Below are 24,755 nucleotides of genomic sequence, written 5' to 3'. Positions count from 1 at the left end.
GGCTTTTTGAGTTGATTCAGTGCCACTACTGGCAGTATTGAGATCTTGTTGCAGTCCTGTTTATTTTTTTCACTAGGAGGTGTATTGGGGTCTTAGAGCATGGTGTAATATTTACAGTGATGCCTGTCATGCATAAGGTTGTTGCTCTTTGAGTTGTGGAAGTTAGTGCTGTTGTGCAAAAACACACTCAGAACGTTACCATACCATAAGTTTGTGTACAATGTTTTGCAGTGGGGAGATTTAATTTTTGTTGTCTTATCATCAGACAAGTTTGGTATCTCTGCACTTTGGTCCAGCATCTTCCATGCCTCCTCTACCCCTGTGTCCAACAGTTTCCTCCGGAGCTCTGACAGTTTTAAGCAACTTGAGGTTCATGAAGAACCTGTTGACCTTGCAGTCCCCAATTGCATGAGACAGCAAAATCAACATGCTCTCTGAGGGTTAGAGGGGAGGGAGAAGATATATATGTGTGAGGCAGGGGCAGACAGGCTGTGGGGAAGTGAGATATGAGAAAGAAAGAGGGGGCAGACAGGTTGAGGGCAGTTGAGATGTGAGAGAGACAAAGAGGAAGACAGGCTGGCTGCAAGCCTCTATAGAGGTGTAGGCATCATCTACTCACACTTTTTAAAAATCTACTTTACTTCAACTGCCTAAGACACCTGTATATATCTACTGAAGTTTGCACATCTCAATTTTCTTTGCCACTTTATTCTTTTCGTTGGCTGTGTTTCAGCACATGGGCACCTACCTCAGGAGTCTCAAGCCTGAGTGCTGACAGACAGAAACATCCTTAGATCTTTCAGTACAGGAAGAGGTCAGTACTACAAACTGGGAATATCCTCGCCAAGCTGTCTCCCTGGGTCTCTCTTGTTCTTTAACACAGAGTGTTTATGGTTCAGGACAGTGAGGCAGCTTGGCGGGACTATTCCCAGTTTGTAGTAGTGACCTCTTCCTGTGCTGAAAGATCTAAGGATGTTTCTGTTTGTCAGCACCCGGGCTTGAGACTCCTGAGGCAGGCGCCCATGTGCTGAAACACAGTCACTGTGTCAAGTCTTTTGGTGTATTTTCAATAAAAGATCACACGTAACAATTATCTGCTTCTGCCTTCTGTCTTTTGGAAGAGCCAACCCATCTGACTCTTTGGTCTGTGCATGCCACGATCGTAGGGATAGAGCATTCCTCCACGTCTTGTGGTCATTCTCTCCATTTACAGAATCTGGCCCATAATGCCACTGAAAACTACCATTGACCACCCCACCAGGTAGAGCAAGGAGTTACCTGGTTAGTGACAATATTCAGTCCACTAACTGGGTAACTATCTGGATAAAGTTAGGACAGCAGAAAGGCTGACTCACTTTATCTGGGTGCTGGTCTGAATACCAACGGTACCCAGATAAGTGCTGGCAGCCACTGTATATCCAGATATTCAGTTCCGGTATCCAGGCACTCCCAAAATGTAACAATTTAGGGATATTTATATGAAAAAAATGCTGAAGGGTAAGAAACTTAACATAACCAAAAAAAAAGCACAGCTGCAAAAACATTTATATTTTACAAGTACAAAGGAAATATATCATAAAAATGTTTAAATGTGCTCAGAATGCCAAAGAGACCAGCAGGGGTTCACTGACCCTAAACTTGGAAGTTCTTAATTTTATTTATTGTCACCACTCAAACCCCAGTGTGATGATGTATTCCTTCCAAGTGTAAATATCATCAAAAAAATAAGTTTAAAAATTTTTGAACACTTCAACAAGCAATGTATATATATGGGAGCATTTATCTTTCAAACAAACTGAAGGATCCTTACACAGACTGTGTTTCATCATTAGCTTCTTCAGGGAACCCCCCAAATTTTTTGTTAGGCATTCTGGTCTCTGACTCTTGCCTTGTATGTACATTTACAAATGTTTATGATATACTTCCTTTGCACTTGGAAAATATACATTTTTTTTTATAGCTGTGGAATGTTTTTGGTTAAAGTGTCCAGGCATAGCCTGGCACTGAATATCTAGACATAAAAAGTTGGCAGCAGCCAGTACTTAAAACACTGACCACCGCGGGTTGAATATTGGGAGGGGTTTCATTTCTACTGTTTAATCTCTTTTTTCTTTCATGAATATTTATATATTATTTTATTAATGAAATTTTATTTATTCCATACTTTGCCTTGACCTACATGGCAGGGTAAGAAATCAATATCAATGAATAAATAAATATTGGTATCCCAAGCCCTCTCTTCAATATTGGTTTAGGAATTATCCCTTCCAGCCAGAAGTGGCAGCTTGGCCGGGTCACTATAGTAACTGTAGGAAACAGAGAGAACAAACAGAGTATGGGACCTGCACAGGAGAAGGAAGGAGCTGCTGATTTCTGGCAGACAGGGTGAGAACTTGAGTTATGAGTGGAGTAGAGAGACAGAACAGAATGACCCTGGTCATGTGCTTATCCCAGAAATCTGCAGACATCCAAGCCACAATTCTTACTTTGTGTTTTCAGTTTGAGTTTATTGTCTTTGTTCTTCTTTACAACACTGTCATTTCAGATGTGTTTTCTTTTCAGTTCATTGGCTCTGTCCTTCTTTACAAAACCATCAGTTTAGATGCATTTTCTCTCTCTTTTTGTAAGGCTTTGCTATACAGTAGTTAGTACTAGATATTGAGCATTTTCTGTGTCACCTCAGTTCTCTGGAACAAATCACTGTTAGATATTAAGTTGGTGAGGATCCTCGCTCTTTTTGTACATAATGTAAAATGTTTTTGTTTATGCCTGCTTAAGGTGATATGATTTTGATGTTGTAGTGTATCTGTTTATGATGTTTTAGCTTTTGTTTTAATTTAGTAAAGTGCTTTGCAGTCTTTTTTTGAGATAAGCAGTCTATTAAATTTAAATATTTGATGTATCCTGCATTTATGATCTTACAATGGGAGGTGGTGGTAAGTAACTTATCCATTTTTTTTTCATACATTTGGTGATCACAGGTTGCAGAACATTCTTGGCAGGACACTGCATTGGTCTACCACTGCCTTCTTCCAGCCCACAGCATCTGGGATTCCTGGGTGATCTTTCAAGGCCAGGACCTGCTTAACTTTGGATATCTGACAGATTCAAGCTCACCCGGGGGGAACCAGTGGTAAGCCCACTTTATTCAGTTCATCGTCTCTTTTTTATTGTCCCTTCTGCCCTGAGGTAAGCTTTCAAATGGATTTTTGCCCTCTCTGGTTGCACGTGAAGTGTGCAGAAGTATTGGCCATGCTGGTCTTGGAGAGAACTGAATGTGTGAGCCATGATACCTTTTACTGGGCCAAAGGAAGAGTTCTGTCAAAGTGGTAAGTGCGGGAGTTTCGACATCACCTTTGGAGACTTTTAAGCTGGTCTGATAAAAGTTATCTACTACTGAAAGAGTAGTATGAGCCAAATAAAAAAAATAAAAATAAAAAAAAAGCCCTAACTTCCCCAAGCTTCCCTCCCAAAAGAAACTAGAATGATAGCTATTTAACTTTTAGACTTGCTGTCAAAGTCTGGTTATTTACTACTACTACTACTACTTATCATTTCTATAGCACTACTAGACGTACGCAGCGCTGTACACTTGAACATGGCAGGGTGTTTCTATATAGAATATAGAAACATAGAAATCACCCCTGAGTGCCAAAAGTTTCTCTTCTGAGAATGCATTGCAGGAGTGTGCAGTGTTAGTGCCTGCGACTGCCGGGTGGCTGCAGGGAAACACAATAGCTTGCTCAGAGACTGAGGAGTTTTAATCATGTTTTTAACTTCAGACTAAAACAGAAATAGAAAAAAGAGCCATGTAGATAAAATTATTCATTTAAAGTGGGAACTGATATTTAAAAGATAATTATCTGGTAATTTGACCTGCTATGTAATGATTGTAATTTGATGTATTACTTAGATAATCATAGTTTATTCACCAGGGTTCACACAGTTTATATGAACCTGCCTTTTGAATCTTTTATATAAAGTGTTCACATTGTCTAACAGTTGACCAAAAGTGTATTTTCCAGAATGATTTCGTAATGCCATTATGAAAAAAGATTCCTAGGAGGGGATAAAGAGCGTCTCCTCTTGTGTCCAACAATAATATGTGTGTGAGACTGTGGAGCTGGGAGTAGCAGCACAGGAGCTGGATCTGAATCCCTCTCTTTATGCTCAGAAAGCACACTGACAGAGAGGAAGGCATTGGCACTACACTAATACCAAAGCCTCACTAGTGCCAGAGTGCAGAGGTGCCAAGTTACCCATTTCCAGGCTGGAGATTTTGGGCCAGTCCTGGATTTCTAACCACCCCATCCTGGTGCATTATGGAACTTGCAGCACTGATTTCAATGGGCAGGGTCATAGTAACATATAGTAACATGGTAACATAGTAAATGACGGCAGATAAAGACCTGAACGGTCCATCCAGTCTGCCCAAGAGGGACTTTAATCCCACACTGCTATGGAATGTAAGTGCCAAACCAGGACTGGCCCAGAATCTCCAGCCTGGAACTGTGTAACATGGAGAGTGAGAGTGGCACTCCCTGGATGCAGCTCTGTACTGCACTAACACTGCTCTAATCCAAACGCAGAATTTGTGTAAGTTTCTTTAGCACCCTAAGTAAACCTTCAGCCTTGCCCTTCCCTCCGTCAATTAACAGATCAATACTTTGAACATCATACTTTTTAAATATTAAATATATATAAAAGAGCAATTCCCAAATATCTTTTTGAATATTTTCCACCTTCCTTGTGGCTACAAGTATGCACTGATGATGCTTGGAGCTTGTGTGGCTGTCGGAACCAATTATTTTGCTTTGCTCTTTGCTGCCTGCCCTCTACACCACCTCCCGCCCCCTCCAAAATCTGATACCCTAGACAAGTAACTGGTCTGCCCAACTGTTAAGCCTTGTCCAACTGTTATAAAAACTCCTTTTATGACCAGCAGGTAATGCAGGAGACTGTTGTAGTGACTGAAGCAGACAGTAGAGAAGGGAGAAGTGTGGCCACAGCGCTGCTGCAGGATGGAGGATTCAAACTGACAGCTGCTCTGAAAGACCTCTCTGGTCCTGATGCTGTCCAGCTACAAACAGCTGGTGCAGACACCATCCTGCAAGACCCCAGGAACCTCTCAAGCCTGGAAGCAGCCCTCAGTGTAGCTCAAAAATGTGTCGTCATCACTACCACTGACTTCCAGGACCCAGATCCCTTGAAGGTGAGAAACACTGTCTAGGAGAGCAGATACCTTCACTACGTTTTCACCCTTTCAGCAAAATACCTCAAAAGTGTTTCTGTTTTCATTCTGTTTGAGCAGAGATTATTTCCCAAACCATGAAAGCCACAGCAACAACATTTTCAGGATATGCAAATATATCTAAAAGCTAGAACTTAAAATAACATTGTCCCAGAAAACGTAGGAATTTTGCTGAAAATTGGTGTTCACAGAGGCAGGTCCATAGGGCTGCAGAAAAGCTTTATATTTTTGAATCCCAAGGGTATTGAAGGTAGACTTTTCTCTAAGGATCTACACTACCTACTCAGTCTTCATTCCAGTATCCTAATCAAGCAATCTAAGTTCTCACTTTCCTCTTCTCTCCACTCCTCTGTGAGGGCTATGCTGACCATATATAAGTCTTTATATCACAATAAACTTCTCTTTTATTATACATCTTCTCAGTCTTTGGGATCCTTGGTCGTCCTCCCACTTTTTGTATTATCATTGACCATATATAAGTCTACAGCACATAGTGATGCAGTATATCAATGAAACTTTAGGAACGTCAGTAGTTGGGTACAGTACTTTCTAGGAAGATCCAGATCCAGATGTGCTCTTGAGTCAGAGTTGACACCTCCTCCCCTTGTGGTTTTCTTGGCATGATATAGGAGTGGTTTACCATTGCTTTCTCCTGAGGCATCAAAGGTTATACAACTTACCCAAGGGGACATGATACTGTTATGGGACTTTAACCTGGTTCTCAGCCTGCTGCTGTTACCATTTGGCTACTCCTCTGCTCCCTTCTAGGAAGACATTTGAAAAAATATTCAAGTCCATCTAAAGGTCATCATTATCCTCTTTTCCCCTTTAGAATATCTTCATCTCTCACATGTGCTCTCATGAGCTGTCCTCACAGCATTTCTCTTAACATGGGGAGGACACTACTCTTCCCTACCCACTGCTGTGTTAGCTCCACATGGATCTCACCTATCAGCTAGACATGAGTCTTATCTTGGGGAAAGCCTTCCTTTCTCTAGTTCCTTGTTTTGAGCCCCTCAGTCCAAGCATACTCCACAGGTTTTTCTCCCCTCTGGAATCTTCTCTGGGTAGTCCCTGGTTCCTGGTCCCTTCCCTCTGCAAGTTCAACAGGGTAACCCCTTCATAGACAGCTTTCTTGCCTGGTCAAAGCTCAGACTGAGATTTAGCACCCTGCTCTGGTTTAGGGGCATTGCTTTTTCTTTGACTCAGAGACCTGGGTGGTGCTTAGGGCCCTGCTTTAACAAGCCTTGGAACTGTTTTATGGTGGCTGGCAGAAAAGATAGAGAGAAAAGACAAATTTCTTCCAAAACTGGGGCCTTACATAAACTAAGAAAACCCACCTAGCTCCTAAACACATATCACGGGTATCCAGCTAGAAAACTCTAGGAAATTATCCATTCATGCTGCTTATAGGGCAATTCTACCTCTGTAATGTTAGAACCTGCGCTGTTAGCTATAGGCTGTTAGTGACAACTGGGTCACATATGTATGCATTATCTCTTGAACTACTCAACCTACTGCAAACACATTTTCAGGTTATCATATGTTTAGTTCATTTGCTGAACCCATTTTTACAATTCTTGGGTCAAATGTCTTCCTCAAGTTACATAAAAACACAGAAGTGCCACATTGGGTTGGACCAAAGGTCCATCAAGTTTAGCATCGTGTCTCCAACAGTGGCAAATCCATGTCATATGTAGGATCCCAAAGAATAGATTCCCAGGGAAAATCAAGTCTTTATAACTAATAATGGTTTATGGGCTTGTTCTCCAGTAACTTGTCTAAACCTGCTGCAAATCTAAATTAGTGGCAAGTGCAATTATTGATTGTTAAGGCCCATTAAGTCATACTTGATAGCTCATTAACTAATTTAGGGGTCCTTTTACCAAGCTGTGGGAAAAAGGGCCCTGTGCTAGCAGCAGGAGCCGTTTTTCCCGCACGCCAGGGCCCTTTTTACTGCAGCGGGTAAAAAGCCTCCAGACAAACATGCCAATGCAGTAAGAAAACTCTTACCACATGGCCATGCAGCAGGGAGTCCTTACTGCCACCTATTGAGGGTGGCCATTCCGGGGGTCCCAGTACAGATCCTTATGTTATTAGACTATTCACCTTCCTCCATTTAGACATCTGACCATTTAACCCTACTCTCTGTTTTCTATTTTTTAACCAGTTTGTTCTTTCGTATGTAAACAAAAGTATGGCATAATGTGAACACACACTGAGCAAGCGTTCCTCATACTTCTCTGCCAAGGTAACTTTGTCCTGACTGCCAGCACCCCATGCTGCTCCAGTATAGAGCCCACACACCATTTCAAACTGCAATACCACTGCTATCTGCTAACATATTACAGGGTCCTTTTAAAGCACTGCCAGTGTATCTCAGTTCCTGATCACTCTCACTTCACCACAGCATTAACCACCAACACCCTCTGCTATCTCAGCTCTGTGCTTCCACACAGCTTTAACAACATACCTTGGTCCTGTTACCCAGCACTCTCTACAACTCAACTCTGCACTCTTATACTACTTTATCAATCTTCCTAACTCCTGACCTGCAACTTCCCCAGTGATTGAACTCTCTCCTCAAGGTGCCCCCTCCCCCAACTCCCCCTTCATTATCTCCTCAGACCCTTGCTGAATTCTTTCACAACAAGGTTCAAAAGATAAACCTTGCTTTCTCTACCTCACCAGCTCTCCCTCCACTAGTCCGTTCCCCTCTCTCTCCTTCCCCTCATTCCCTTTCCTCCTTTCCTGAAGTTACTATTGAGGAAACTACACTTCTCCTTTCTTCCTCAAAATGTACCACCTGTTCCTCTGATCCCATTCCCACCCACCTTCTTAATGCCATCTCTCCTACTCTTATTCCTTTTATCTGTCACATTCTCAACCTCTCACTTTCCACTGCGACTGTCCCTGCTGCCTTTAAACATGCTGTGGTCACACCTCTCCTTAAGAAGCCTTCACTTGACCCTACTTGTCCCTCTAATTACCGACCCATCTCCCTCCTTCCTTTTCTCTCCAAATTACTTGAGCGTGCTGTTCACCGCCGCTGCCTTGATTTTCTCTCCTCACATGCTATTCTTGACCCATTACAATCTGGTTTTCACCCTCTCCACTCAACCGAAACTACGCTTACTAAAGTCTCCAATGACCTATTACTGGCTAAATCCAGAGGTCAGTATTCCATCCTCATTCTTCTTGATCTTTCCGCTGCTTTTGACACTGTCGATCACAGCATACTTCTCGATACCCTGTCCTCACTTGGATTCCAGGGCTCTGTCCTTTCCTGGTTCTCTTCCTACCTCTCCCTCCGCACCTTTAGTGTTCACTCTGGTGGATCCTCTTCTACTTCTATCCCTCTGCCTGTCGGCGTACCTCAGGGTTCTGTTCTTGGTCCCCTCCTCTTTTCTATCTACACTTCTTCCCTTGGTTCATTAATCTCATCCCATGGCTTTTCCTACCATCTCTATGCTGATGACTCCCAAATCTACCTTTCTACCCCTGATATCTCACCTTGCATCCAAACCAAAGTTTCAGCGTGCTTGTCTGACATTGCTGCCTGGATGTCTCAATGCCACCTGAAATTAAATATGACCAAAACCGAGCTTCTCATTTTCCCCCCCAAACCCACCTCCCCGCTCCCCCCATTTTCTATTTCTGTTGATGGTTCTCTCATTCTCCCTGTCTCCTCAGCTCGAAACCTTGGGGTCATCTTTGACTCTTCTCTCTCCTTCTCTGCTCATATCCAGCAGACCGCCAAGACCTGTCGTTTCTTTCTTTACAACATCCGTAAAATCCGCCCCTTTCTTTCCGAGCACTCTACCAAAACCCTCATCCACACCCTTGTCACCTCTCGTTTAGACTACTGCAATCTGCTTCTTGCTGGCCTCCCACTTAGTCACCTCTCCCCTCTCCAGTCGGTTCAAAACTCTGCTGCCCGTCTCATCTTCCGCCAGGGTCGCTTTACTCATACTACCCCTCTCCTCAAGACCCTTCACTGGCTCCCTATCCATTTTCGCATCCTGTTCAAACTTCTTCTACTAACCTATAAATGTATTCACTCTGCTGCTCCCCAGTATCTCTCCACACTCGTCCTTCCCTACACCCCTTCCCGTGCACTCCGCTCAATGGATAAATCCTTCTTATCTGTTCCCTTCTCCACTACTGCCAACTCCAGACTTCGCGCCTTCTGTCTCGCTGCACCCTACGCCTGGAATAAACTTCCTGAGCCCCTACGTCTTGCCCCATCCTTGGCCACCTTTAAATCTAGACTGAAAGCCCACCTCTTTAACATTGCTTTTGACTCGTAACCACTTGTAACCACTCGCCTCCACCTACCCTCCTCTCTTCCTTCCCGTTCACATTAATTGATTTGATTTGCTTACTTTATTTATTTTTTGTCTATTAGATTGTAAGCTCTTTGAGCAGGGACTGTCTTTCTTCTATGTTTGTGCAGCGCTGCATATGCCTTGTAGCGCTATAGAAATGCTAAATAGTAGTAGTAGTGATTGGTGTCTTAACAAGAATAAAATAGGGGAAGAAGTGTCAGCTTCCTAAAAATTATTCCAGCTAACTGAATGGCCAGGAAGTCTAGATATGAGGTGAAAGCTAGATAACCAAAATTGGTAGATCACAAAAAAATATTCAGCTATTTATCCATCTGAATATTAACATGAAAGTACAACTCCGCAAGGAGGCACAGACAGGTCTAAAGCTCATCAGAACTGTTGTGTTTTCTTCAGAGAGAAATTTGGCAAGGCTACTGGCTGGCAGATTCATGCAAGAAGCAAAATGTTGGACATGTGATATTCCTGGGGCAACACCATGTGCACAGAAAATATGGGTTTCCAGCCAGGCACATGGATGCCAAGGCTAGTATCAATGACTACATGACAGAGATCAAGCTGCCTAAGACAGAGATCATTTCTCCCTTCTACTTTGAGAATTTCCTTTACACCTTTAAGCCAATTGCAGCTGGCCATGATGTTTATAAATTAGGTAAGAAAGCAGCGGGGAAATACGGCTGTTGATTTAGGTTTATCATGTTTTTATTGATGAGAAATCACAAAAATACATGCTATCAAATGTCTAATGATACAATGTGATAAAACTCAATACAAGCATAATATACACAAATAAGATCATCCTTCGTCAAACTTTTAATTTCCCCCACCCCGTCCCCCCAAATCCCCTTAATAAGTCAAAATAAGTGTAGCAAACATCCTGATCAATATAAGTGATGTATCAAAGACATTATTTAGCTAACACAACCTTGTGTCTGCACTTATTACCATCACTAACCCCCCCCCCCATCCATATAAACAACTCCTTCCCCTTGAACTTCTATTTCCCCCCAATCCTCTACCAGTCCCTCTACAACAAAATCCAAAATATGCCACCCCAAGTAATTCCTCCTTCTTGTATTACCTTCTAAAACTTATGATAGGGAGGGTCTGAGTCTGTGTAGTCACCCTAACCCACCCATGGCTGTTGATTTAATTGCGGTGTCTTAGAATTGTATGGCTGGTATATGACCAGAGTGCCTCATTAGTAATTAGTGTTGTACAGAATCTCACTGAAGACATCAGATTTTATTCTGCTACATGCTGAGTGCAATAACAGGGATGAATTTCACTTTGTTCATGTGCTTACTGGCCCATTGATGTTTTTCACACTTTTTCCTGCAGCTCTGCCAATGGGTGACACAGCCTTGGATGGGATTAGCTTGGCACAAATAGGCTCAATAGTGGCATCGGTACTGAAGAATCCACATTGCTGGATTGGAAAAAGCTGTTCCCTCTCTGCAGACCGACTGCTTCTCCATGAATATGCTGCAACCTTATCACAACTGTTGCATCCAAAACAGTTCCAGGATGCCAGGGTAAGGGCGATGTCTAAGTGCTGACAGCCACATGAAGAGAGGCAGCTGAAATATCAGAGAGTGCACAGAAGTCTCTTCTTTTTGAAATTTGTTTTTATTGATGTAGACAAGGAGGACAGCAATGATACCGTATGAAATATACAGTACAATCACATCAAATTGCTAGTAACAGTACAGAAGGAATCAGCATTAGTTCTGTAGACCACAAGATCAATTAAACATGAGTCTCAGTATATAAGATTATAATGACACAAGATTGACCAACCCAGTAATAATGGTAGAGATTCCTTGTTGGATGGAAGGAACAGAGTCAGAAGCTGGCAGTGGAGGAGGTAAAGAAAAAGGAGAAATGTAGAAAGTGGAAGCGGTAGATTTAATATATGCTGTGAAGAGCTATCACTGGAAAGATGAACTCTAGCGGAGTGATCAGAGATCAAAGTAAGGAGAAATGGTGTAGCCCTAGAATGGTCTTACCTTCTTAGTAATCTCACAGAATTCCAGACAAGAATAATGTTTTCTTCCTCTCCATCCTCTAAAAGAAAAACTGTCAGTAAATGAGAAAAGTTAGCACCTTAAAGGTAGCTTCCAGACTAGACCCTTTAAAATAGAAAGTTCATTATTTTAAATAACTGGTACAAATAAATAGAAAAACACAATAAAAATATTTGCCTTAACTTGTGACCCAAAATAAACTGCCAGAGAATGAGTGTTCAGAACTGTAAGTGATTTCACAAAACTTGTTACTGCATGACAAGAAATAGCAGCAGACCATCCTTGATATCAGTGGCCTGCAATCAGGGCCTTCAAAGGATTCAGTGAATCCTCCCCAGCCCTATTGCTGACTGTCGCCTTTTTTTCTTTTGTGTTGTTTCTCTGAAGTTTGCAGCATTTTCCACTCTTCCCTTCCCTCTTCAGTCACTGCCAACAAAGAAGAAAAGTTCAAAGGTGGGGAAACTGAGGAAGAAAGAGAGGGACTGGATTTGCATGGGGGGGACTGCAGGCAGAAGAGGGAGAGGTGCTGGACTAGGGGGGGATGAGGGGAGACACTACACTTGCAGGGTGTGGAGGAGAGGAAGAGGTGCTGGAGCCATGGGAGGCAGATGGAGAGGAACAGGTTCTGGACTTCTGCAGAGAGGGGGACAGAAGAGATGCTGGGCTACCATGAGGGAACCAGAAAGGGAGGGAGGGAGGGGGAGATGCAGGACTATGCAGGGAGGATAAAAGCAAGAGAGAGATGCTGGACTGTAGGGATGGAGGGTAGAGAGGGGGAGAGGGAAGGGAAGAGAGACAGAGATAGAAGACATGTCAACTAGACAGGAGACACTGACAAGAGTTAAAACAGAGGAAAGCAGAACCCTGAGAGTGGGACCAATACAATTAAAAATAAAATGGCCTGACAAGAAAGGTAGAAAATAATTTAATTTTCTATTTATTGATTAGAATTTATCAGTTTTTGGAATACACCACTATCAGAGCTGGTGTTAGACATAGGTAAAGCTCAGGGCAGAAATTTGGGAAGAAACCTCAAAGCCCACTACCAAGTTCTGTCTTCTTCAGGTTCAGGCAAGCGTGGGGCTCTCTGTGGCCAGGGAGTCAAGAGCAATTGCTTTGGTTGCACCCACCTAATATGACATCTGCTATCTTTATATTTTGCACAGCACAGGGGGAAATGTATTTCCTTCTATTTCTCTTGTGTTACCTTTAAGGTCTGGCTTCTTGGGGTTTCATTTTAATTTCTGTCTACACATTTCTACTGTATTTTTAGTTTGTGGTCAGTTATTTTGCATTTGGTATCTGTGTTCTGTGTATATGACCAATACCAGGTATTCTTTTAGCAGGAGTTTTCCATTTAGTGATCTGCAGTAATTTGGCTAGTTCAGTTTTCCTCAATAGATGTACTGAAGCAGTAGCATACCGAGAGCGTGGCGGTGGGGCTGGGTGTAGTCAGCAAGGGGGTGCACGGAGCAGGTGCGCAGCTGTCAGCTCTGCTGGTCCCCGGCCTGCCCCCTCTGTTCCAGGGCATGGGACCGGCAGAGCCAACAGTTGCGTGCCTGCTCCTTGCACCCCCTTTCTAGGAGGAAAGATCAGGTGATGTGCTTTGAGGGGGGGGGGGGGGTGATGCACCAGGGGCACATGGGCAACCCGCCCAGGGTAGAAAACTCAATGGAGCCATGTTTCAGCAATACAATACCTGCTTCAGGATCCAATGTGTCTAACAGGCACTGTACTCTCAAAATCAAATGCAGACTGTAAGCCTCAAAACTCCCATATGTAACTGAGTTCGGAGAACTAAAAACTCCATCGGTGCTATTGTAAAGGTTGGATAGGAAAAGTAAGTGCGTTTACAGAGGCTTACAGAAGCAGGCATTGTATGGCTGAAACACGGCTCTGTGTTGAGTCTTATTTATATTGGCCTCTCAATAAATGTTTATGTATTTTCAGTTTTGGGATCCTCATTCTCTTTTATTGGAAGTCCATTGGTCCTTACCTACTCTTTGTGTTTTGTTTTCGTAAGGACCTCTTATTCTTTCTATTTTATTTTTTCCTGAGATAGAATGTATAGGGGACAAAGGCTGCTCCAGAGAGTGTGCAGGGAACGCAAGCTGTTCCTGAGAGCTGTGTGGGGTACAAGAGTAGAATAACATTGTTGAACTTAAAAAAAAAAAAAAAAGAATAGAATCAGAGTGCCCTCTGGTGGTAAATATATCCAAACCAATTTTACAGTGATTTCCTCATATAATGAAATCCCTTTGACATAAGGGCCAAAGCAGTTACCTCGCATTTGAGCAGTACATTACCACAAGCATAATGCATAATTGTTGTTCCCCAAGGCTGTAAGCAAACAGAATGCAACTTAGTGCTGCATTAAAATATGTACTCTCTCAGAAAAAAAAATAGTGCACACCTTAGCAGTAAGTTACAGTCATTTGTTGCATCATGACTAAGAATTTCCCTTCCAGGTGTGCGTGATTGGGAATAGGCTCCTTCACTGACAGGAAGGGCAATAAAGCACAGGCCGGACTCTAACTCCTTAGCTGCTCACTTTGCCTCCATCCTAACTCTCCCCACCCCCAAACACAAAAGCATAAAAACATGAAAACAGCATTGATAATAGAGATGTCAGTGCCAAATGATTATTCTTACAATGACTGCAGAAAGGGATCTTTAAATACCAAGCAATGCAGTCAGGGACCATGAAAATGTGACAGAATGATACAGAAATATTCTTCAATGTGTTGGTTGCTACAGGCTTGATTACAAGGAATTTTCAAGCACACTTTGATAAGTTGCCTATACATGTTACATCTTATGAATTTCAGGATGAAGCTGTCTTTGGCATGATGCAATTACTACAGCAAGTGTTAGCAGAATTTGAGAGACTAAGATCACACTCCACATACCCTAGTTTAGGAGTGAAGCTCATTACTGTCATGGTATATGCGAAATGAACCCATTTGGAGACATTGCCCTAAAAGAAACCACATTAGGAATCCAAGTGAGCCACACAGACGCCCTCCCCTCCCCACCTCCCAACCCCACAAATTGTCTTTGTGGCCTGTGGGCCCCACAGGACACCCCTAATCCCACAAACCCCATGGCCCAAGTGGGCTCCCTGACCCTATCTTTGTCTTTAAATTGGGAGGCAGGAGCGATGCCCACTCACTCCTTCCTCTACATAGCCACCTGAACAGTGGTGGCACCTGACCCCATGCTATGCATCAGTGTCATTTGTAGGGTCAGGAGGTGAGGGGACCCACTTGGGCCACAGGAATATTTGTGAGGTCAGGAAGGTAAAAGTCCGAGGGGGCCCACTTGGGCCACCAGATTTATTTATGAGACTAGGAGGTGGGGGTCTGTGGGGGCCCACTTGGGCCACCAATTGTAGGGTTGCCAACTGGATCAAGATTTGTCCAATAGGGTTAATCCAGTCCTGGGTTTATCCCAGTGCATGCAGGGACTTTTCCTCATTGCATTCCCTATGAAATGCAAGACTATAAGACCCCTGTACGCAATGGGATAAACCCAGGACCAGATAAACCCTGTTGGGCGAATCTAGATTCAGTTGGCAACCTTACAATGAGCCTTAATGTGGGCTGAGGGATTCAGGAGCTTTTGGTGATGTTCAGTGATCTGAGCTAAAGTACTGCACTTCACCTCAGATCACCCTCTGCTCCTGCGCTTCAGCAATAAGAAAAGACTAAAGACCTGCTTAAGCATAATATTTTACATTAGAAGCAATTTTTTAAGTGGCAGTTTGCATGTATTTTGCATGGCCACTGTATTACCCTTTCACACAGTGGTTTTATGCTGATTTTCCTGCACTGATGTTTCTTCCTGCATGAGGTGTAAGATTAGCAGAGGAAAATCAGGGAATAAACCACTGTGCTAATGTGTAGTGCAGCTTACTGCACCAGCCCCAAAGTAAATGATGACCCAGCTAAGTCCGGCAGCTCTGCTGGTCCTGGAAAAATCTCCATTCATGACTAGCTCTGATACCGTTTGTTCGACAGATGAGCATGAAAAACATCTAGAAGATATCCCTTTTTATGTGAATATTCAAGATGACACTTCAGATCTGAAGCCTAGAACTAGGGGTGGGCAACCTCTGTCCTTGAGGGCCACAACCCAGTCAGACTTTCAGGATTTCCCTAATGAATGTGCATGAGATCCATTTGCATGCATTGCCTCCATTCTATACAAATAGATTTCATGCATATTCACTGGGGAAATCCTGAAAATCCGACTGGGTTGTGGCCCTCAAGGACCTAGGTTGCCCACTCCTGACCTAGAGTATTGAGAAACAGTTTGTGAACCCCAAGAGTACTAATGAGAATTGAAAGTTCTTACAATGATAACCTTGTTTAATTGAAACCAGTCTTTTCCATATTTCTTGAGGCACAATGTAGGAAATCAATGTGTGAAATATTAAGTGAATCTTTAATTTTCTTTGCACTGTTCATTGGCTAATTAGAACCAAGTGCTTAAATAATTGGATAACAAGTAAGCCACCCTGTGGAGTGAGCTTAGGTGACAGAGTTTAGGTATACCATCTTATACAAAGGTCCAAAAGGTTTTGATTTTGGTCTTCACCATAAAGTTTAACAGGACCAGGAGTAGACTGTTAAACTTCTAGATATTGCCATGTACCCTGCGTTATTATGTTCATTTGATGCCATAGCAAGGAAAAAAGGGGTGGGGTGGGAGGGAAGGTTAAGTTCTATTTGTTGGGGTAGAAGTACTATGTGTTAGTTTAGCCACATGGGGGGAAATATCAGACGTTCATACATGATGATGTTAACTTTTCTTCTTAAGTTTTGAATAAAAATGATTGAAACATAAAGTTTAACAGGAACTTAACATGACATGTTCAAAAGAAATTTCAGAAGATCTGTGAAAAAGAGTAGTCGATGCTCATCTATTTGGGTTATAAGACCATTTCTAAATATCTGGGGCTCCATCCATCCACTGTCAGATAGTCAACAAACAAAAAAGGCTGAAGATGACAATGACTCTACCCAGGAATAAGTGCCTTGCTAAGATAACTCCAAGGGAAAACCAAAGATCAACTGTAACGATTTAGAACTGATAAGTAGTAGTAGTAGTAATTTTGACTCTTCTATCCAGAAAACATTATTCCAGAAGTCTGTGGGTCTTCCAGATGCTCTTTGATAGACCTGAGGTGAGCAGCAATGTTCTTTTTCAAGAGCAATGCTTTCTTCTTACATTTCTCCCATTAACACAATTCCTATTCCAATTTTTCTTGAGGGGTGAATCAGAACCTTTCACATGACCTTCAGGCCTCTCTTGTTGAAGCTCATGTGAAGGTTCCTGAGTCACCTACCAGAAAAAAACTGGAATAGGAATTGTGTTCATGGGAGAAATTTAAGAAGAAAGCATTACTCTCTAAAAAGAACACTGCTGCTCACCTCAGGTTCATCAGAGCATCTGGAAGATCCACAGACTTCTGGACTAACATTTTCTGGGCAGATGAGTCAAAATTGTTACAGTTCTTCCGCTTGAAGAAAAGAATAAACTAAGGGATATGTCAATAATCTAACAAAATCTTGAGTGGGATTGAACAGTAATAAGGAACAGCTGTTTACCTTTTCATCAGTCCTAAAACAATGTGACATTCTGTTAAATTATGACAAAATTTGAGAAAATATTTTTTCACTTAGCTCACAGTTAGGTTGTAGAATTTGTTGCCATAAGATGTGGTCAAGGCAGTTAGCACAGTTGGGCTTTAAAAAGTTTCTGGAGGAAAGTTCATAAACCACCACTTATTGAGTGTCAACCATAAAGAATGGATCTACTCCATGGGATCCTACCATGTACTTGTCATCTTAAGTGGTCACTGCCTGATACTGTATGCTGGACTCAGTGGACATTTGGTATAACCTAGTAATTCCTACCTTTTACAGAAATTTTCATATGCATTTTAAAATAGTCCATATAGTTTGTATCTACATAAACTGTTTGAAAAATACTCCCATTATTTTTAGGAGAAATATCATAGATCTAGCTAAAGAAGCAAAATGTCTCATGCTGAAGGGCTGTCTGGTAAGGTTTACCTCTTTGCGGTTGATATCAAAATCTGCAACAGGGTAAACACCCCTGATGGTGTGGATAACATGGGGAAAGAACTAGCGAAGATTGAAGAATGGTCCAGAATTTGGCAGCTAAAATTTAATGCTAAGAATGCAGTGTCATGCATTTGGGCTGCAAAAACCCAAGGGAACAGTATAGTTTAGGGGTGAAGAACTTTTGTGCGTGACTTGGGTGTGATTGTATGTGATGATATTAAGGTGGCCAAACAGATAGAAAAGGTGATGGTGCGAAAGCTAGTATGCTTGGGTACATAGGAAGAGGAATGGCCAGTAGGAAAAAGGAGGTAATGATGTCCCTGTATAAGACTCTGGTGAGACCTCATTTAGAATATCGTTTACAATTCTGGAGACTGCACCTTCAAAAAGATATAAACAGGATGGAGTCGGTCCAGAGGACGGCTACTAAAATGGTCAGTGGTCTTTGTCATGAAGTGTATGGGGACAGACTTCAAGATCTCAATATGTGTACTTTGAAGGAAAGGCAAGAGAGGGGAGATAGGATAGAGAAGTTTAAATACCTATCTCTCTATATAAAACGCACCTCCAACGTTCTATGAAGCCTCCACAAGCCCCAACGTTCTAAATGCATGGTGGTGAAACCACAATTTGCCCATGAGAGATTGCCCCGCCCTCGTGTCAAACGTGATGACGAACAGGGCAGAGCAATAGCACTGAACTAAGCGCATCGCTCCACCCTCTACGTCAACACGTCTGAGGCGAGGGCGGGACAGTCACAGACATCGATATACACCACCATGGAGACCAAGGGATGGAGCTAGGAGAGCCTAGCTGAAGAAGGCAGCTAGGGAGAAACCAGAGAAGGGCAGTGTCCAGGCGACTAAAGGCAGAGAGAATGGACTCCCCCACCCCCTTTCCTATAATCATGGAAACCATCGTGAACAGGTACTTCCCAGACCCAATTGAGAGGAATGATTGTGGGGGGGGGGGGCAGGGGAGAGAGCAGGATCACTGCCACATCAAACACCCCCTCCCCCGCCCTGAGGCACATCGACCACCCCCCACCACCAACATCAACACCCTCACCAACCCCCCTCTCACTGGAAACACTGTGCAGCTACTGCTGGCCCCTCCCCCAAACCAGCGACAGTGCACAGCTTCAGCCCTTCGCCTCGCAACACTCCGACCCCCAGGGTCGCAAGCGCTAACCCCTCCACCCCCCCCCCCCCAAGTATGCCGTAGACATGCCTGACAAAAAGCCAAGGAGACCGAGGGGAGGATCAAGGAGAGGCTAGCGGAGGGGCCCAGGAGAAACCAGACAAGGGCGGAGTCCTGGAGACTAAAAGCGGAGAGAATGGACTCCCCCACCCCCTTCCTATAATCAAGCAAACCATCACGAACAGGTAATACCCAGACCCGAATCAGAGGAAAGGTTGCGCACAGCTAAAACACAGTCTTAAAACAGGGGAAGCTGAAATGTCAAAAGTCAAAAATCGAGCTTATTGCAGCTTCTAATCATCAAGCTCCACAGCTCTTGCACATCAGCACCATCTCTTACTGGAGATGCTAATCTGAATCATGCTGTACGATCTTCACCAACGCAGAAGATCACGTTAAAAAAACCCCAACAGTAGGTGTTCTACAAACAAAAACTGTACAATAACTTCACAAGCCAGCTTCAGCAGGGGGGAGGAGGGAAACGCGGAAATCACACAAGAGAGGGGGGATGGAACGGGGTCCTGAGACCAGAGGGGGAGGGGGATGGGGGCCATCAGCCCCCAAAAGGGGGAGGGCTGGTCCTGAACCCGGGGGAAACGGGGTCCTCACAAAAAAGAGGCGGGGAACGGGGTCTGAGAGGGGGGGAACGGGGTCCTGAGAGGAGACGTGGAATGGGGTCCAGAGACCAGAGGGGGTTGGGGGGGGGTCCTCGGACCTAAAAGGGGGAGGGGCGGCCCAGAACCCTCAGAGGGGGAGGGGCCAGGGGGTCCTGAAACCAGAGAGGGAGGGGGGCCACAGCCACTCTCACACACTCTCTCGGTCTCACAGATTCTGTGTATTGCACACATACTCTCTCACACTCTCTCAGACACACACAAACACTGGATCTGTGTGAAGCACAAACTATCTCACACGCACTGTGACTCACATACGCACTTGCACACCCTCATTCTAACATACACACTCGCACCCAGACTCACTCTCTCTCTCTGACACACACACACACACTCGCACATTCACTCTCACATACACACACTCTCACAAACACTCTGACATACACATTCAACGAAAAACCTTGCTAGCGCCCGTTTCATTTGAGCCAGAAACGGGCCTTTTTTTACTAGTGTAGCATAAATGCACAGGAGGCGAGTCTCTTTCAACTGAAAGGAAACTCTGGAATGAGGAGGCATATGATGAAGGTGAAAGGGGATAGACTCAGAAGTAACCTCAGGAAATACATTTCTTTAAGGAAAGGGTGGTGAATTCATGGAATGGCTTCCTTGTGGAGGTGGTGGAGACAAAAACTGTATCTCAATTCAAGCAAACTTGGGACAAGTACATTGGATCTCTAAGTAGGAGGAACGGATAGTGGATGGTATGGATGGGCAGACTAGATAGGCCACATGGTTTTTGTCTGCCGTCATTTTTCTGTTTTTCTCTGTTTCTGTACCTCCTGGGTCAGATTGATTATATAGTGACAAAGAACTATTGGGTCAACTTCCCCTCCATTAACAGCTGCCTACATCACTCTATCTCCAGGACTCACTTTCTCTTGTCTAATATAAAACATGATATCCCACTCTTCCAGTAATTCAAAAAGATTAGTGGATATTTGTTTCTAGACATGAGGAGCACTTTGAGGATTCCCTGAATGTTTCTCTTGTCTTTTTGAACAGGTCTCTGTACGGAGCTTTGTAGGATCTTACAGAGGACCAGGTGCCCGGGACCTGGGGAACATGTTTGAGTTCTGGAAGAAGGGCAGTCAGCGAATGAATAGGGCCATGACTGCTGAGCTTTGTCCAGAACTACAGACATTTCACATGTGGGTATCTGAGAACAAGGAGCAACTCAGAAGGGCCCTGGAAGATGCCTAGAGGACTAGCTGACAGAGTTCATGTTATGTATTCAACAAGGCCCACCTTCCATAACCACCCTAACTACTACTACTACTACTACTTAGCATTTCTATAGCGCTACTAGGGTTACGCAGCACTGTACAAGTTAAAACATGGGGAAGGACAGTCCCTGCTCAAGAGAGCTTACACTCCCTTCCTTCTTCTCTTTTCCCGTACTTAATCTCTGCACAATACTAACTGTATCTGATATCCTGGAATGACAATGTTAACAAAACTATGTAAGCCACATTGAGCCTGCAAATAGGTGGGAAAATGTGGGATACAAATGCAATAAAATAAGGCATTTCTTAGCTGTAATTGTTAGGTGACAACCAAGTACATGTACCTTAGCTGCCAGCACTTGGTTCCTGGTGTCTCCACATGCTTCAGATAGAAACTCTCTCTCAGGAGATCTCTCTCTTTGAAAATCTGTGTAAGAGAGCTGTACAGACCAGTGCTCCTAAAATATCCAAGATCAAGCTGTGCCCAAGAGACATATGGCCAAATTAGTAATACAAAAACTGCAAATAGTTTATTTCAGGCAATTTAAAAGGGAAACAGCTCATGATTCTAGCTTTATTTAATTGTTAGTGCTTTTCAATTCACATAAAGATGTATGCAGGTGCTTCTTCAGTCTTCTGTCTGAACTCTGGAGACATGATAACTCTGAAGATTCACTGATCGGAGCTTGAGTTGGAGGGAAACTGGAGTATTGATAAAGGTCAGGGCAGTTTCAATAGGGTAACTTTAAAAAGTGCTAGAAAGGTCCTGTATAAGCATAGTTTTCAGTTCCCCCCTTGTTTGGTTTATACATGGATTTGAGATAAAGAGAATGAGCTGCACTAATCAAAATAACATCAGCAAGCAATCCAAAATTAGCTCATGTCCTATTTCTCTTTGTGTATGACCTATAGTTGAGTCCCTGACCCCCTCCCCCCTTATCAGTGGCTTTAATTGAAAGTTTAGCTCCTGTCTTTTCACTGATTTCTCAAGGTGAGTTATATTCAGGATCACTAGTTACTAAAGTGACTTGCCCAAGATTACAAAGAGAATCAATGGGATCGGAATGCAGGCTTCTGGGGATATCACTCTGCTGCTCTAACCACTAAGCTACTCCTTCAATTCAAACTCTGGTCCTTCCCATGGAACTGAAGGGTTTCCGTGGAATCACTATGAGAAACCAGGACCAAGTCAGGTCCAGAAGACAGCAGCTGTCTTTCAGCAGATTTGAAATCCCCCCCCCCCCCTTCCAGCTCATACTCTTTCTACTGTGTTCATCAGATGGCAGTACAGCAGTGGAAGTACCTCAACATACCACCTCCTCCACCACCCAGATTCAACTAGCTTGGTCTAACATGGCAGAGGGGTAGGAAATAGCCCACAGCACCCACACTGCTCTCCTCCTACTGCGTGATCAGTGTAAGAGTAGAAGAGAGAACAGGATCTAGGAGAGGGGGTGGTGTAGGGGTTCTCAAACAGAAGCTGGGGTCAGAGAATCTGGACTGCCAAAGGAAGGGCTTAGTGATTGCAGAGATGCCAAGGGTGGCTCATCCCAAAGCTGGAGACTTACCACCGCTATGCTGGAAATTTAAGGCCAATGAGTGAGGTTTCTATGGGCCCCAGCCATATCTTAAGCCAGCTCTAGCATATGTACATTCCATAAACTGACATAGTCTAATCAATAGACGATAAAATTGCTTTTTCTACCTTTTTGTCTGGTTTCTGCTTTATTTTATCCTCTCTTGCCAGGGCATTTCTTCTCCCTCCGTGTCCATCATTCATCTTCCCTCTGCATCCCTATCTGCTCTGTCCAGTATATCCCCTCTGTGTCCCTGCCTTATCCTCCTGCTATGTTGAGCATCTCCCTTCTATGTGCTCATATTCTTGCCCTGTTCATAATCTGTCCTCCGTTTTCATATCTTTCTCCCTCCCCATTTCCAGCACTACCCTTCTTTGTCCCTATAATTCCCCATGTCCAGCTTCTCCCCTCATTCTTCCCTTTCCCCCATACCACCCACCTCTACCTCTGGGACTTTCTTCCTTCCTGTCCCCCCCCCCCCCCCCCCCCACCACACACACTACTACTTTCGGGAGGCAGCATCTATTTTTCTTCCCTCTTGTCCTGCCTCCACAGGGGCCAGTATCTTTCTTCCTTTCCTCCTGCCCCCAACCACCCCCCCCCCCCCCACACACAATCTCAGCATTTCTTTTCCTTCCCTCCTGTCCCCACCCCACCCTCCCAGATCCAGCATGTGTCTTCCTTCCCTCCGTCCTCCCCCCCCCCCCCACCCGTGGCCAGCATATCTCCCTCTCTTCCCTTCCTCCTACTATCCTCCCTCAGGACCAGCAATTGTCCCTTTGCTTCCCTCCCTCCTACCATGTGCTGTCCTGTCCCCCCCCCCCCCCTTGTGATGTTGTTTCTCTACTGATCTGTAGTGCTTCTTGCTGGGGAACATAAGTATATAATTACATCAAATGTCACTAGTATGATGTCCTTATGGCAGGCCATAGTATTCAACATATTAATAACCTCAGTGGAATCTTTCACTAATGATGGATTCTGAGGAACAAAAGGTTGCAAAAAAATGGTCTGTGAATACTGAGAAAGGATCAAGTAATGATCCAATGGCTGATATAATCTATCCAAGGATACTAAAAGGATTCTGAGGAAACACTAGAATATTATACAACACTTCGATCATTTTAATGATCAATGACTCATCATTGCTCATAAGCAAAGTCGTACTCTCAGAGATTATTTGGTGCTATCAACTTTACCAGTGATTAAGATAGATCAAAACTACCACAAGGACATTTTAGATGTGGCACCTCTTCAGGGCGCAGTGTGAATCTTCAGATCAAGGAATTTGTGGACAACTCTGGAGTGAAGTACAAGCTGAGATATTTTACTAACTGCAAAAGCAAAGGAGTGGTGTGCGCAGGAATTTGCCCATGTAATCTGCTGTATATAGGGAAAACTAACAGAGCATTCAACAAAAGGCTGATTGAACACATAAGTGCTATTAACAGCAAAATTGCAGATAAAACACTGGTTTCCTATTCCATTGATAAAGGACACTCATTTGAGGATTATAAATGTTAGTTCTGACCAAACCTGAGATGTCCTAGAGAGGTGGTGATCCTCCTGATGTCAAACTTCTGAGACTGGAACAAAGAATGATTGTTAACACTATTCATCCAAAACGACTTAATCAGGAACTGGACTTGTCTGTGGGCACTCATTTTATTTATGACTCTATAATAAAGATTTTTAATATCATCGTGTCTGCTTCAATATCTACTGTTTATTTCTTAGATCTGCCTTTTCTATCTGGGCAGCGGAAGCCATGGCCCTTCTAATAGGAACTGCACAGCCCCTCTAGATACTTAATTACCCCAACCCTGTATCTGCTCATGGCAGTTCAGCACAGACTAAGCTGTAGCTATGTCTGTAATGAGAAAGGAACCCAGTATTCAATAGATATAATAAGATAGTTTATTACAATCTTACCAATGGTAGTACAGGCAAGTCAAGCATTCACATAGTGCAGAAGCACATCATGGCACGTTCTCTCTCTCTAGCCTTCTGAAGTCTTCCTTCTCTGTTCTTCTTCTGATCTAATACCCCTCAGACTGCTGCTTATATACAATTCTGACTCCATTGGTTCCAATGGACCCCAGTCTCTCTCACCAGGGCTCTTGGTTCTTATCAGTTGATCAGAATGACTTCACATGTTCCCAAACCTTCCTCTAGCCCCCTCTTTGGATGTTCTCACCTGGGGTGCAGCTGACCCAGTACTATCTCTACATAACCATAGCAACTCTTGCTCATGACGTCTTGCAGGTACCAGTCCCAGAGCAAATGCCCCCCTCCCTTGCCAGCTCAGTACTTGCTACAGTGAAATGTAACTGTGTCAAAGGTGATCTCTGATTCTTACAAGCTA

General features: G+C 43.6%; 1 protein-coding gene across 3 annotated transcripts; it reads left to right on the top strand.

The window, feature by feature from the left end:
* The first annotated feature begins 2,355 nt into the window (after positions 1-2,355).
* On the top strand, positions 2,356-20,842 carry LOC115472904 (nmrA-like family domain-containing protein 1). 3 transcript variants are annotated; one of them, XM_030207410.1, is made up of 6 exons: positions 2,356-2,385; positions 2,982-3,133; positions 4,946-5,212; positions 9,994-10,249; positions 10,939-11,132; positions 20,593-20,842. In XM_030207410.1, the coding sequence occupies exons 3-6, from the start codon at positions 4,949-4,951 to the stop codon at positions 20,788-20,790; spliced, it is 912 nt and encodes a 303-aa protein (XP_030063270.1). In that variant the 5' UTR covers positions 2,356-2,385; positions 2,982-3,133; positions 4,946-4,948; the 3' UTR covers positions 20,791-20,842. The 3 variants fall into 3 exon arrangements, with proteins under 3 accessions (XP_030063270.1, XP_030063267.1, XP_030063268.1); XM_030207407.1 differs by having other exon boundaries at positions 4,943-5,212; XM_030207408.1 differs by lacking the exon at positions 2,356-2,385 and adding an exon at positions 2,581-2,623 and having other exon boundaries at positions 4,943-5,212.
* The last annotated feature ends 3,913 nt before the right edge of the window (positions 20,843-24,755 follow it).

This window comes from Microcaecilia unicolor, chromosome 6 (genome assembly GCF_901765095.1).
Source record: "Microcaecilia unicolor chromosome 6, aMicUni1.1, whole genome shotgun sequence".
In the NCBI taxonomy this organism is placed as follows: domain Eukaryota; kingdom Metazoa; phylum Chordata; class Amphibia; order Gymnophiona; family Siphonopidae; genus Microcaecilia; species Microcaecilia unicolor.
This window is presented reverse-complemented; position numbering and strand designations above follow the sequence as displayed.